Here is a 15,403-nt window from a genome sequence, read left to right on the forward strand (position 1 = left end):
ATACGAAAAACAATAAAATATAGCCTGAATACATGCAAGCCTTAAGTTTCTAATCCCATGTACGTACAATTATTGCATTTCTATGAAATTAGAGCTGAAAAATTAATATACACTCTGCTACACAACATTATTCAGTTTTATAAAACATAACTACAAGGCATCGCGTGACATGTAGAATTATAATAATAACATTGTTAGTTATAACTATAACATTAAAGTAACAACTACAAACAAGTGAATGGTACCTTTCATACCACAGACATAATAATAATTATACATTGTGCCGTGAGAAATATAGAACACAAGCATGACGAAACATAATGAAATTGACCAATTAAATTTGTCATATCACTCTTTGACATTGTAAAAACACCGCAATATTATAAAAGAACAGTGCGGGAATCAATGCAAACCTAAAATACATAAATATAGGTTATACGAGTATTTGATATTCAATAAAATATAACAGGCTTACTTTTGCTACGTTACATTGTTTAATGTTGATTAAATGTAAAATAAAATTGGCCTTTGTAATACATGTAAAAACTGATAACAATAATAACAATGACATAGGCGTTAAACACGGACACTATTATTTAGCAACGAACTCCTTTTTATCTATACTAATAATAAATCTGTAGCCGAAATTTTTCTGGTAATTTTCGATTTTCCAAAAATAATTGGTCCTAACATATACAATTAACCACCCTGAAACCGAAAATCGCTTTTTTGAAATTTTTGTTTGTATGTCTGTCTGTCTGTCTGTATGTTTGTTACCTTTTCACGCGATAATGGCTGAACGGATTTCGATGAAAATTGGAATATAAATTAAATTCGTTGTAACTTAGATTTTAGGCTATATGGCATTCAAAATACATGATTTAAAAGGGGGGTTATAAGGGGACCTGAATTAAATAAATCGAAATATTGCGCTTATTATTGATTTTTGTGAAAAATGTTACATAACAAAAGTTTTTTAAAAATAATTTGCGATAAGTTTTATTCCTTGAAAAATGTTGATAGGACTGATATTTAATGAGATAAATGAGTTTTAAAATTAAAATAACTGCCATATAAGGCCGTGTAATGAATTAAAAAACAAATGACTTCGTCTATAAGGGGCCTTGGACAGCAACAATCGAAAGCTATGAAAGATAGCCTACAGATAATGTTTCTGTGTTTGTATGAAGTAATATCAGAAGCTAAATTAACCGATTTGTATAATTAATTATTATTTCACCATTGGAAAGTGTAGTTTCTCTAGATGGACATAATGCTATAATATTATTACAGTAACTTCTGAGTGAATCGAGGACAGGTAAGATTAAAATAGATTCTTGTGCACAGGAAACTTGATAGGCTATTCTGTACATTCGTTTCCTGTATTTCCTAAAATAATTTTTATGACCAAATGAGTGGTCTCTGGATCAAATTGATCGCATTTTAATTATGTAAATACAATTTAAATTAAGTAACATATTAAACGATTTATCCTTATATCAAACACGAATGTTCCCTGGATCAAATGTCCTATTTTAATTATATAATTACTTTATATTTATTTCTAGCGGGTGCAGCGGAGCGCACGGGTACGGCTAGTGTCTAATATATCAAAACAAGACAGAGTAACTAGCAGTCCTTTCAACATGTCAACTGCGTAATTTCCCAACTCGCTGTACAGAATTATTGAGCTTATATTCAATGTAAGCTAAAAAATATTATACTCAAATAAAGAGGTTCCATACGAAAGGCACCCATCAATTTTACAAATTACGTCCACCTACAGGATACCATGTGACGAGCAGCATGACAATATTGATATTTTTTTATAATTATTAAATTCAGTAGGTATGCTATTAGTTTTACACAAATTAATCACGAGTTTTGTGCTACAAACAACTATAAGTTGTGTAAATTAAATCTACTAGCACAATGCACCATTAGCAAGATGGTGCTCGTACTGTTGTTGTTAATATTAGACGAAACAGAAACAGGAGGTGGAAATATTTGTGCATGTGATGACTCCCTGCAAACAGTCCAACATTTGTTATTTGCGTGTCACTAATTTGAACTGCAACGTCTTGAACTAGTTTGTCGATTAGACAGGTGCGACACCAAGTTCTCCCCACCAATACAAATGTTCCGAAATAAATGCTGTTATCAAGATTTTATGAGATATGTAAATTACGTTCACAAAAGTTGTAATCTGAACACATGATAAAATTTGTATATATCCACTGAATTATTACTTTTTTTTCAATGATTTTTTTTCATATATATTTTGCTATAAATATTTAAATTAACAGTTGATAGAAATAAATTAGGATAATAATCTAAAATAGATTCACGATAAATGTGTTGTATAAAATTTAGAAACTGCTTGTAACAACATTGTTTAACGGAAAACTGTGTAACGTCGTCAGAGATATCAACCCACAGTAATTTAAACTACATTCTAGTGAATATTAGGATTAGTTATTTGCTTGGGTTATAATGTAGTATACATTTCATGAAACTTGTTAATAGAAATATAAGATTGTATTTTAGTATTTAATTTCGTCTCATTGCATTTCATTCATTCATGTGTATAAATTATAAAACTTTGTAGAGATTTGCTGAATTTATAGATTTGTAAAATTGTATTAATTCCATAATTGAAACGTAAGATTAATTCAATAGGAGAATTCAATAATCAATATAATAATATTATTATTATCATTGTTATTATTATTATTGTTATTATTATGTATTTATAACCCTAACATATCTATCTCAGGTAAAATAGGGTTCTCTGTAAAACTGGAGTATAATAAATAAATATTAGACGAAACAAAAATATCCACAACAAATAAATCATATGTTTTTACACACTTGAACTGTAATAATACACTGCGTCATGTGACATGTAGCAAGACAAAGGCACGGTATTTTGACACAACGAGACCAGCAAAAATAGAAAATAGTGCTAGAGTTCTCACCAGATGAAGTGCTGCAGGACGGGTGCATTGTCATCCCGATGGAATAGATCTCTTCTCCTTCTATACTGCACATCGTTAATTTTTTGTGTACTTGTTGGGGGCGGGAGGGATTTTTCACACTATTCACAACAAAATCAAAATTGACTCAACTCGAAAATAAAGATCCCCGAACCCACCCACGATCGTCGAAATGAGATGAACCATGTCGGTCGGCTTTTAGCAAGCTGCACAAGTCCTGCTAAATGGTCGGCATGATTACAACTAGCAGCAATGCCGGCCGCGGCCGCTACCGCAGCGAGAGGGCCTGACGCATAGTACTCGGCGCCCAACAGTCGCTCCGCCGAGGACAGAGACACCCCGCGCAACCCCCGGCTCGGCTCACCCCCAGCCGCCCTTCCCCGAAAACATAGTCAAAACAGCTAAAAAACTACACACAGGACAACCTACGCATTTATATATATGCATGCACAAAACTTTTAACTTTTAAAATTTGGTATCTTTTGTCTGTCCCTCCCCCCCGATGCCCCACGCCCCGTGACGTTGTTACTGTTCGAAATGGTGGCGTCACTGCGCAGGCGCGGCGAAGAGGGCGGAATATACGAATCTATCGATTGATGTTCCGCCTGCCCTACCGCCCGACGTTTGTTCATACATGCCAACCTCCCTTGCCTAAATTCTGTCACAACCCCCCCGCCGCCACTGCCGCCAGCGCCGTCCCCCTCACAAAGGCTGTTATATTGCGCCCCCCTTCACACACATACACCTAAGTAGATGCCGCCACTATCTCTTCTCAAATTTGTCCCCTTCACCCATCTGTGCCAAGGACAGATTGGGGAGAAAAACAGACCCTAAACCTATCAATTTGGCGCACAAATATATCATGTGTACCAAACAACAGAGCAAATCCAATCCAGGGTCGCAATCCCGATTAGGCAGGAAAAAACTGACGAAATCAATCTGGGAAGAAATCTCGTCTCCAACTTTCAATTGTAGAGCAAAAAAAGTCAAACAGATTATTTCTAAGTTTTAATAAAATGTCACAAAAGTGGTACAGACATTACAAATTTATTGCGTTTTGTAACAATTCAATTATTCTATTTTATTTCAAATATTACTGTTTCAATACCTATGTAGATAGATTTACAGATTTTCCTAAAGCTTCAATAAACTTTTCTACATAACTATAACTTCAGAACCATTAAAACAGGATTAAAACGAATGTAACGAAACCAACATATACTTTCTCACTACAAAAGGTGGGTAAAAACAGTGGCGCAGCCAGGATTTCTGTCTGGGAGATACTAAAATAAGATGTCGTGCATGCAAAAACACAACACCGCTTAGATCACGGCCTTCCATATTCTTCTATGCCGTGGATAAAATATATACTAATAATAAATCTGTAGCTAAAATTGTTCTGGTAATTTTCGATTTTCTAAAAATAATTGGTGTTAACATGTATAATTAACCATCCTGAAACCGAAAATCGCTTTTTTGAAATTTTTGTTTGTATGTCTGTCTGTCTGTCTGGATGTTTGTTACCTTTTCACGCGATAATGGCCGAACCGATTTATATGAAAATTGGAATATACATTAAGTTCATTGTAACTTAGATTTTAAGCTATATGGCATTCAAAATACTTTATTTAAAAGGGAGTTATAAGGGGGCATGAATTAAATCGAAATATCTCGCTTATTATTGATTTTCATGAAAAATATTGCATAACAAACGTTTCTTTAAAAATAATTTCCGATAAGTTTTATTCTATACAAAATTTTGATAGGACTGATATTTAATGAGATAAATGAGTTTTAAAATTATAATAACAACGCCATCTAAGGCGCTGTACTGAAATAAAAACAAATGATTGTCTATAAGGGGTCTTGAACAACAACAATCGAAGCTATTAAACATAGCCTAAGAGAATGTTTCTGTGCTTGTATGAAGTAATATCGGAAGCTAATTAATTGTTTAATTATTATTTCACCATTGGAAAGTGTAGTTTCTGTAGATGGACATAATTCTACAATGTTATTACAGTAACTTCTGAAACATATAGCAAATAATATAAAGTATACACATTAAAACTAAATGATATGTCAATCTTCACTGAACTATGGTTGCATGTAATAACAATTAAGAAACATGTTAAAGGAATTGTCATTGCACAAAATGAGTGATCTCTGGATCAAAATGACCGCATTTTAATTATTTAAATACAATTTAAATTAAGTAACATATTAAACGATTTATCCTTCTATCAAACACGAATGTTCCCTGGTTCAAACGTCCTATGTAATTATGTAATTACTTTATATTTATTTCTAACAGGTGCAGCGGAGCGCACGGGTACGGCTAGTATATAATAAATCGGATCAAGAAAGAGATGATCAGATTGATGCATTTGAAATATATAACGGTTCTCATTACAACCAGAAATCATAAATACAAACAAACATTTTATGTGAAATGCTTCAAACTATAATGCGCTCGTTATCACTGGTTGTACTAAAGTGAATATTAGCCAATAATTGAAACAATAAAAAGCACTTGCACCTGGGGGGCCTTAGCCCAATTAGCTCTATCCTGTGCCTGCCAATGATCAAAAGTCACTAGGCTTACCCACTTCAACGACAATTGATGGATTGAAAGCAGTCATTCAAAAGGCTTCTGAAAAATATTGTTCGGATGAGATACTGTACGGAAAAATATGTTTAAGTGCCCCAAATCGCCTTCAACGAAGTTATGAACCCAGAAGAAAAACAATTTGAAAATAATGGATAGTATTTGGTGCCCTTTAATTGTTTTACGATTTACAACAATTTAGTTTCCTTTATCATGTTACGAATGGTAGCCTATTACAGCTTAAAGTTTATTTTCCCTAACCATTATTCAAAATAATACATGAATGAGTCTGCACTATTTGCATATCTGAAAAAGGCTTTTGACAGAGTGGACTGGAATAAACTTATGGGGATCCTGAAGAAAAGTGGTGTGGATTGGAAAGAGATAAGGCTATTAAATAATCTTTATATGAAACAACGAGCCAAAGTCAAGAGAGGAGAAGAAAACTAACGTCGGAGGGAAGTCGAATAGGGAGATAGGTACAATAAGGATGTCCTTTATCTGCTACCCTGTTCAACATCTACTTGAAGGACTAAGTGAACAACTGTTTTCAGAACATGGAAGGAGTGATACTAGGAAAAAGAAGAAGAAGAAGAAGAAGAAGAAGAAGAAGAAGAAGAAGAAGTGTAACATTTGCTCGTGGTATGGCGTCGTCGGCAGAAGAGAAGATTATAATAAAGAATATGTTACTTGAGATAAATGACAACTGTCAGCAGTATGGGATGGAGATGAATGCAAACAAGACGAAGACAATGGTTATCGGGAGCAAAATAAAATAGGTAAACGTGCGACTTCGAAATGAGGCAGTAGAACAAGTGGACAGCTTCAAATACTTGGGGTGTAGTAACATGAGCTGCTTCCAAGAAGTCAAAAGGAGGATAGCAATGGCATAGAAAGCTTTTAATAGGAAAAAGGGCCATTTTCTGCGTATCTTTACAAAAGCAACTAAGGAAGAGATTAGTGAAGTGTGGAAGTGTAAAACATGGGCATTATGACGAAAAGAAACGACAGAAGGATTTGAAATGTGAATATGAAGAAGAATGGAAGTTTGAAATGGACGGACAGAATAAGAAAGCCACAGGCGTAGCGCAAGTGGTAGTGCATTTGCCTACTGATCCAGAGTTGCGTTCGGAATTGGGTTCGATTCCCGCTTGAGCTGATCGCCTGGTTTTCCCCAACCGTAAGACGACTGTCAGGTAATCTATGACACATCCTCGGCCTCATCTCGTCAAATATCATCTCGGTATTACCAATTCCATCGACGCTAATAATCCTGTAGTTGATAGGTAGGCCTACAGCGTCGTTAAATAACAAAGTAAAAAAAATGAAAATAAGAAATGAAGCAGTGCTAGAAAGAGTAGGTGAAAAAATAATGCTAAAACTGATGAGGAAGATAAAAAGAATTGACTCGGTCACTGGCCAAGAAGAAACTGCTTATTGAGAGATGCACTGGAAAGAATTGTGAACGGGGAGAAAAGTTTGGAGCAGAAGAAGGTATCACACAGGCCTAGGCAACCTAGGCGGTTGCCTAGGGCGGCAATTTCCAGAGGGGGCGGCATTTTCTATCTCTCTCTTTTTCTACAGTGAAATTTGTTTTTAAAACATATTTTAATAAGTCTTTACTGAAGTTTGTTCTTCTTGAACAATTTGTAGAAGTCGGATATTGTTTTGTTATCGCATTGTCGCGGCGAGAGTAAAAGGAAAGTATGTAGCTGCATAATTATATACCGGTATCACGTTATTATATTATGAAACTGCTTAAATTACCTGCTTGTACAAAACAAGAATGCATTGTTGTAAATAAAATTGGTTGTGTTTATTATTATTATTATTATTATTATTATTATTATTATTATTATTATTATTATTAGTTGGTTATTTAACGACGCTATATCAACTACTAGGTTATTTAGCGTCGATGAATTGGTGATAGCGAAATGGTATTTGGCGAGATGAGGCCGAGGATTCGCCATAGAGTACTTCGCATTCACCTTACGGTTGGGGAAAACCTCGGAAAAAACCCAACCAGGTAATCAGCCCAAGCGGGGATCGAAGTGTTTATTATTTATCGCTATGAATAGTAACCACAACTCTCAGTTACATTTCCAATATAATCGTCAACAATACTATTTAATCACTTTGCAGCATGTGTATTATATAATTCGATATGAAAGGTTTATTCCGCGAAGAGTTGGGGTATATTTTTTCACTTTACTTCATACTTCCTATCGAAGTAAGAAATACTCGTAATAAAATTATACCACCAATAAAACCAATGCTTAAAATAAACCACAGCCTGCCTTTCACAAATAAATTGTTTCACCAATGATTAAGTTTGAATTTATGTTTCTTTGCATCGAGTCTGATGTGCGTCGCCAAATCGACTGATGTGAAGAAAGTGCAAAGGAAATCTTTATAATTCACAAATAAGAAGCAGGTATTTTGATTCCAGTAATTTATTGTTTTCTGAATTGTAACATTTCATTTAAAAGTAACTTAAACTAAACATGACCTGGATTATATCTGCCCATAAACTGGGAAGTGGGGGGCGACAAATTTTAGCACTGCCTAGGGACGGCACTATACCTAAATCCGACCCTGGTATCAGATGATATACAACATTAAGATATATGAATCGTATGTGAAGACTAAGAAGAAAGCGGAAAAGAGGGAAGATGGGAGAATGATGGGTTTGCAGTGAAAGACCTGCCTTTCGGTAGAATATTATGAATGAATGGATGCATGAATGAAATAATTTAACATGCACCCAAATAAGAAAATTACCTTTCCTTTCCTGGGTTGCACGTAAAAAGGGTAAGTATTATTCATAATCTTAAAGTAAAAGAATTAACTTCATTTATACGTGTACGGTTTTAGTAGATATAATGTCATTAATTTTGCACAAATATTAATGAAAATAGACGTTTAAACGAAACATGAATGACAAAATACTGGGTGAACAGTATAGAGCAGAACAGGTTTCACAACTTATATGCTTCAGTGGTTCACTGACACGTAACGAACACGTTTACGAAAAAATACGCTCATCTTCGAATAATTGAGGTCCTCTGACTTGATTATGTGGTTTGGTGTTGCTAGTGGATTTCTAGAACTTATGAACACTTGTGAAACGTTGAGGGAGCTGGTTCAGGCACGAGTGTGGTTGCATGCGCTCAACACGAAGACACTGACTGCACTTTAACGTAGTCTGCTGGTTTAGATTAGGAATGAGCCTAGCTGGAACAAGTTCGAAAGTTCTACACGGTCACAGTGCTGGGTCGTAGTATCCCTCTCCAATAGCAGGTATCAGTATCAGTAATATTGTACAGAGTATCCCGAAATTCGTGCCCGCGGGATACATCGTGTGAATCCTGGATGAAAATGGAGACAAAAATGTTCGTGACAAAATTTCGTTCGAAGAATTTTGACGTGCAACGATAATCGTTGAGCACTATTTCTTTGTATTTCCTATAGAGCTGCCTCTAGAGTCGTTAACGATGATCGTACGTCTTGAATAGTCGTTCAGGAAAAGGTTGAATATAATCGTCAGTCGCTAACGTTTGATGTGAGAAACACATGCATGAAGGCTCCTTCATTTTCCGACGCGGATGATGAAATTCTTCTCGAGCAAGTGGCGAATCATCCCTCACTTAGCAGCTATCACATGCGTCCTACAAGGATCAAAGGGTCAAGGACAATTTATGGGCTGAGTTTGTCAATAAAGTTGAAAAATCAAGTTATTAATTAAGTTATTTAAATTTTTGATACAGTCTCTCTTCATTTCTGAGCTCAAGCAGGCGGTGTTTTTTTTTTTTTTTGGCTCTTTTCATCCCAGACGTATGGAGAAGTATTTCGTCGTCTTCCATCTCCTCAATCAAAAGGCATTTAAGTAATCTTATACGTCTACTAATTAAACTCATTCTGTTAAACACAACCTTCCTCTAGAACGATGCGATTGGGAATGAAAACACGCGACTAGTGAAAAATAAAAAAATCGCAGACGCTCCGAGCAAAATGGTAACCAGCGATTATCGTTCAACGTTTCATCATTCAACAATAATCGTTGAACGATCATCGCGATAGTCGCACCGAGGAAAACGTACCTTAAGTTCGGCCTAGTACTAAGGTGCCATCCCAGAAAGTCGACAGACACATTTTCAGGCCAGTTCTGTCGCATCTATAATAATTTCTAAACCACAAGATACATCTTAATGAAGTAAATGGCGATCGACAAAGGATAAATGTATCCAACGTGACTGGACGAGTGACGTCATCTAGCGATTCGCGAGAAGTGGGAAGTTGAGGTTGCAGCCAAGGCATTGGTAACTCGAGAATGCGAAGCGATAGAACGCTCGCAAAGATGTCAAACTATTCGTAACTTGCCAGGCTACAATCTCAATTGAGCAACAATCAGCAGTCAATAAGTTAAATTAGGAAAATTCGCGAGTGAATTTGAGTGAAGAAAGAGAATTCACAATGTTGACGCAAACGATACAGGACAATGGTTTCCATAACAACCGACATGTTTATTCTCAGTGCATACAAGATGGCTACTCCCAGGAGTTTCAGCACAACGAAGGTATAGACCTGTCGGGTTTCCACGGTATCTGGAAAGAAGAGGTGTTGACTGTCACTACTGACGTTTATCTTAGCAGAAATTCCATCAGCGATGCATTCACGCATAAAACTTGCGGCTGTGTCTCAGATTTTTTCTTATTTTTTAGGTCCTGTATCCATACCCCAAAGGTTTCCCATGTATTTGTTAACATCCTGTCTTCTTACTTGAGTGCACGATAAACAATTTCATTATGTAAGTATGACCTATGAATTAGTCCAAGAAAACTACAAAGATAAATATCAAAGGTTACATGATTATTGAGATTATAACTTTACTGTAATATTAAGTAATACGTGAAGCATGCGTCAAGCAAGAGTGTAGGTAGTACGTGACATCTTCACGACATTCTTTTCTTCAATCTCTATTTTTAGTTCTTAATTATACTGTATTACAATGCCAGCCGTACGTAAGTGGCAACTAGTGGTTACCTTGCTTTGCATTAAATCCGACATTCGCGTGTTCGGATCCGGTCAAGGGCGATAGATTTTTAAAGCCGATAAAAATCCATGGCATGGTTTCCTTCGGAAGAAAGCTAAACCTGGGAGTCATATGCCTTAGTTTCGAGGCACCTCACAACGCCTTGTCTGTGGATAGAGGCTAATCTTACTTGAATTTCCTGCGTCTAAATTAATGTCTATTATTTAATGTGTTTTTTTTTGTTATTCTGCAATGAGGGAGAATGAACCATATAATTCTGTGGCTCCAACACAAAATGTGATATCATTTCTTGCAGTTTTTCAAGAACGAGTATTTAATGTTCGAACAACCATATAAATAATAATAATAATAATAATAATAATAATAATAATAATAATAATAATAATAATAATAATAATAATAATAATAATAATAAATCTTCCTAACATTCATTTCTGAAAGTATATAATATCAAGTGTATTATTTCTGGATGAATTAATTTGTAGTTATTGAATATTAACAAAAAATGGTAGAATAATTTTATATTTCTTAAATGCTACAGGTTTTGAGTACATTACTGCTAAGAAATACATTATTCATTCACCTAATACTTTGAAGAAATTTTTGTACTTTATTTGAGATCATAACATAGAGGCAGTTTTTTCATTGTTTATGCTTTTTGAATCTCGTAATTTCTTTAACACAGAATTCAGAAAATTAATTTCACACCATCGCTTCATTTCTTTTTGTATACCTTAGTATTAAACAAAAGCAATTATTTTAAACGATATTTCAGAGGCAGATGGTTCTAACTGGTGAAATTCAACGAATTCTTGCACTTCGTTGCTGAATAGATACGAAAGTGAAATAGTTATAGGTAATACTCGTACCACAAGAGTTTTCCATTTTGTCGATAAGTTCATGGCGCTGGTGAATTTTAATCAAATAAATTATAACCTCGTGCGATATTTAATAAGACTATTTCTCGAATATAATAATAAATAATTACTAAAATAAACCTACTATTTACTTATACATTTCATTCGCATTAACAAATATTTACAAATACAAGTACAGCCATTAAGTTTTCTGACAGAAATAACGCAATAATGGAAATAAGCATTATTATTATTATTATTATTATTATTATTATTATTATTATTATTATTATTAATTGATTCATTCATTCATCATTTCTGAGTTTATTGATAATTGAATCATGGATTGCAGCAGAAACCCCACATATCCATTTGAGTAAATTGTCAGGAGTTACAAAAACTGATTATCTTCAAAAGTGTTTTCCATTTTCAAACGATTATTTTTTTAGTAAAGCATAATAAGGTCTAGTGTTTGACATACATGAACTTTGATTTTTTTCTTTAGTACTTTCTGAAAAAAATCTGAATTGCCGGAACATGTGGGATTTCTGCAAATCACGACTAGTAACAATCATTTTATTTCTTTAAAACGACTTTTACATGAAGAAGAAGGAAAAGGATAATTTTCTTTTTCTTATGCAAAACTTTGAGTGTATAATTAAGCCAATAAGACTGAACAATGTAAACATACAAAAATGCAAAATTATATGAATAGATTGTATAATTCTTCAAAATTCCTTTAAGTTAATCCTATAATAAAAACAAACCTATTTATTTTTTCTAAAACATTCCACACGCCCCGAATTTGTGATGTTCCTGCAATTCACTGTAACTTACTCCGCTGTGAAAATGTACACTGAGGACTGAACGTGTGGAATTTCTGCACCACTTGAAAGGTCTATGTATATCACAACCACATGAAAAACAGAATTTGAGAAAAATTGTGACTTGTGGAGTTTCCGCACTTCACGATTATGGTACTCCTGACTGATTTATGGGAACAGCTGTAAATCATCAGCGACAAGACAAAAGTGGCAATATGCAATAGACAATATATCACGGTGTCAGATTACTCTGATTGGTTGAAATTCAACGAATTCTTGAACTCCATTGGTGAACATTGTTAAGTTATTTGAATAAATAATTACTCCACTGTCTTAAAATTAAAAATTTTGGTGTTATGTTACCTGATTCACTAGTTTCGATGTCTTTTGCATTATCTTCTGAATTCTAGCCTAGATCATATATCTAACAGATAACTCATCGCTATGTTAAAATCGGCAGCACTTTGAAGAGAACAACCGCCAGGATCGCCACCCGTCCGAGATGGCAGTACAGTCGCTAATGCAATTCAAATGAGAATTATGACGTGGCTCCTTATGTAACAACTAGATGGCAGCGTAGTAAACCTGACAAAAGTTGTTAACGTCAAATCCTATAATGCCGACCTATCTGGTTACATCGTATATAACTAGGATCCTAGAGAGTTTCAGCGCAATTTTCTGGTTTCTTACGGTGGGGTAAGTTCATGATTACATCGAAAAGGTTGTGTGTTCTGAAATTCAGTTGAGTGTTCAAGATGTGTTGTGGGTCTGTTTTTGTGTGTTTGTAAATTTAATATTGTTCTAGAGCAGGCATGCCAGAAATCAGACACTGAATGTGCAGTGTATGTGCGCGGAACGCCGGTCTGTGCAGATTGCGTAATTCACGTGTTGCTCTTACCAGTTCTTAGCCGGAGGGCTGTACAAGAATCTATTCTGCGCTTCTAGTGTTCAATTAAATTGACATTTGGACATTACAAACACACTTAGCGGAAGGAAAAAAAAAACACATTATTATCAGTGTCTGTATTTGACAATTTGTAACACAAGAAACAATATAGTTACTCAGTTATAATACTCACAAAGCAGTCGTTTGTAAAGAATCATTTATTTACATGATTTGTATACAGTATTTGAAGATTATAGTAATTTCGAAACAACAAAAAACAAACACAGTATTTCATTTTACGAGTAGGTACTGATTATTTCAAAGTAATACTCTTTCATTGTTCGTCAAGCATTATTGGGACCATTGGTGCACAAATGTTAAAGAAAATATTATGGATTTGTTGTTTTCTATTTCTAGTGTGTAGTGAACTGCACCAGCGAAACAGTCAATAAAATTATTTAACAATAATTTTAATCCTATACTGATCATTGTAGGTGAATACAGTATTGTCGACTCAGAGCTGTTGTCAATCATAAAAATATTTGTACAGTGTAAATTTTGTCAAAATATAATTGTGTAAGCAAGTATAAAATACACAAATAAGAAGCAGAAGTTTAGCAACCACTCACTTATGTGGAATATGCAATGAACAACTTACAGCAATCTATTTCAAGTTTTGAAGTAAGTGCAAGGTTTGTTTATGAAATGCAGTTATTCATAGCAAATGAGATAATAGACGACATGGCGATAATGTAACAAAAATAGAACAAGAATTGCAGGAAAAACCAAAGTACTTGCATAAAATATATCCCACAGCAACATTCTATCATAAATCTCACACAATCTTCTCGGGGTCGAATCTCGGTCTTATCCAGCAATGTAAAATGTTGAATGGCTCAGTAAGTAATATGTGAAGCATTTTAAATAACTTCCATACTCTCTTAAGAAGGAGTAAAATATAAATCCGCAAAAAAAAAAAATAAAATAAAATAAAAGAAGAAAAAAATCTCGCGATTTAACGTTTTTGCCTCTACAATTTTTATACTAGGTGTCTGCATAAGAAATAAAACAAGATAGAGGTCGTAAAATAACACAGATGCTCCTGTGATCGTATGAAATTTTTATACCCTCAGACAAGCCTAGGACATCGCTGGTCTGTTCTGTGCGCGTTGCTAGGAAACCTTAACTAAACAGGAAGACCATCTAGAAAGCTGTCTTTTGTGACCACAGCACAACAAATAGGCCTACATGGATACTACTTGTTTGCAATAAACAGTTCAAGCTTGACTCTGTTGTACAATATTTATATTTCTCAACTGCATTCTTTTAGTTGCCATGTTTTCTGCTAAATGAGAACTGCGAGGATATTATCTAACTGATTTAGGGCCGAATTCATAGTGAACATTTATAAATGAGTGATATTTATATCAATATTCAGACTCATTTCCAATAATCTGTGGCCGGGAGGAAAAAGGTCTTAAGTAAAAATTGTATACTTTTCAGGAGAGCAGTAGAAAAATTGAAATTGGTGTCAATTATAGAGTTTTTTAATTAAGAGGTTTTTCTTGATTATTATTTGTTTATATTTATTCTAGAATAGGTAATCTTGCTCATTTAACAAATTTCGTTGATTATTTCCAAAAATAGACGCACTTAAGCCCTTTTAAGACTAGAAGCCAAACTGAGTAGAAGGGACTATTAAACATAAGACCTTTTTCATGTCAAAATAAATTAAAAATTAAATTATTAGGAATGCAAAATGGGTCTTAAACAATTATAGGACTGTTTACCCCGGTGCTTAAAGTTTTAAAAGGAAAGGGCATCAATATGTGATAAAATGGCTAAAATACAAGTTAGACCTTTTTAAAAGGGAAGCATAGAAAGTAAACATGTGATGTTTGTAAGGAATAAAGTATTAAACATTCTTAAGTCCTTTATTCTGTGTGTGCTCGATTCAAAAAGTATTTAAGGCATTTGGTAACGCTCTATAAATCCAGTCAGGAGTTTTATTTGACTTTAACCGTTTTACCAGATTGTAAAGAATTGTTTCCGCTTTCAGAATATATAAAAATCTCACTTTCACAAAAAATTGACTTAAGATCTTTTTCCTCCCGGCCACAGTTTATAATTGCCCCTCATTCACAAACAAGTGAACACTCATTCCAATAAGTAAGCT

The 15,403-nt window shown here is 34.4% G+C and overlaps 1 protein-coding gene across 3 annotated transcripts in view; it reads right to left on the minus strand.

The window, feature by feature from the left end:
- The window catches only part of LOC138694903 (apoptosis-resistant E3 ubiquitin protein ligase 1), a 323,573-nt gene that overhangs the window by 221,250 nt on the left and 86,920 nt on the right, over window positions 1-15,403 (minus strand). The window contains exon 1 of one of the 3 annotated variants that reach the window (XM_069819088.1): window positions 2,979-3,272. The exons of the other annotated variants lie outside the window; for them this stretch is intronic. Coding sequence (XP_069675189.1) covers window positions 2,979-3,051 — 73 coding nt within the window. The 5' untranslated portion in view covers window positions 3,052-3,272. Of the gene's footprint in view, window positions 1-2,978; window positions 3,273-15,403 lie in introns of those variants that run through there. 3 annotated transcript variants of the gene reach the window in all.

The sequence above is a fragment of the Periplaneta americana genome, chromosome 2 (assembly GCF_040183065.1).
Source record: "Periplaneta americana isolate PAMFEO1 chromosome 2, P.americana_PAMFEO1_priV1, whole genome shotgun sequence".
NCBI classification, from domain to species: domain Eukaryota; kingdom Metazoa; phylum Arthropoda; class Insecta; order Blattodea; family Blattidae; genus Periplaneta; species Periplaneta americana.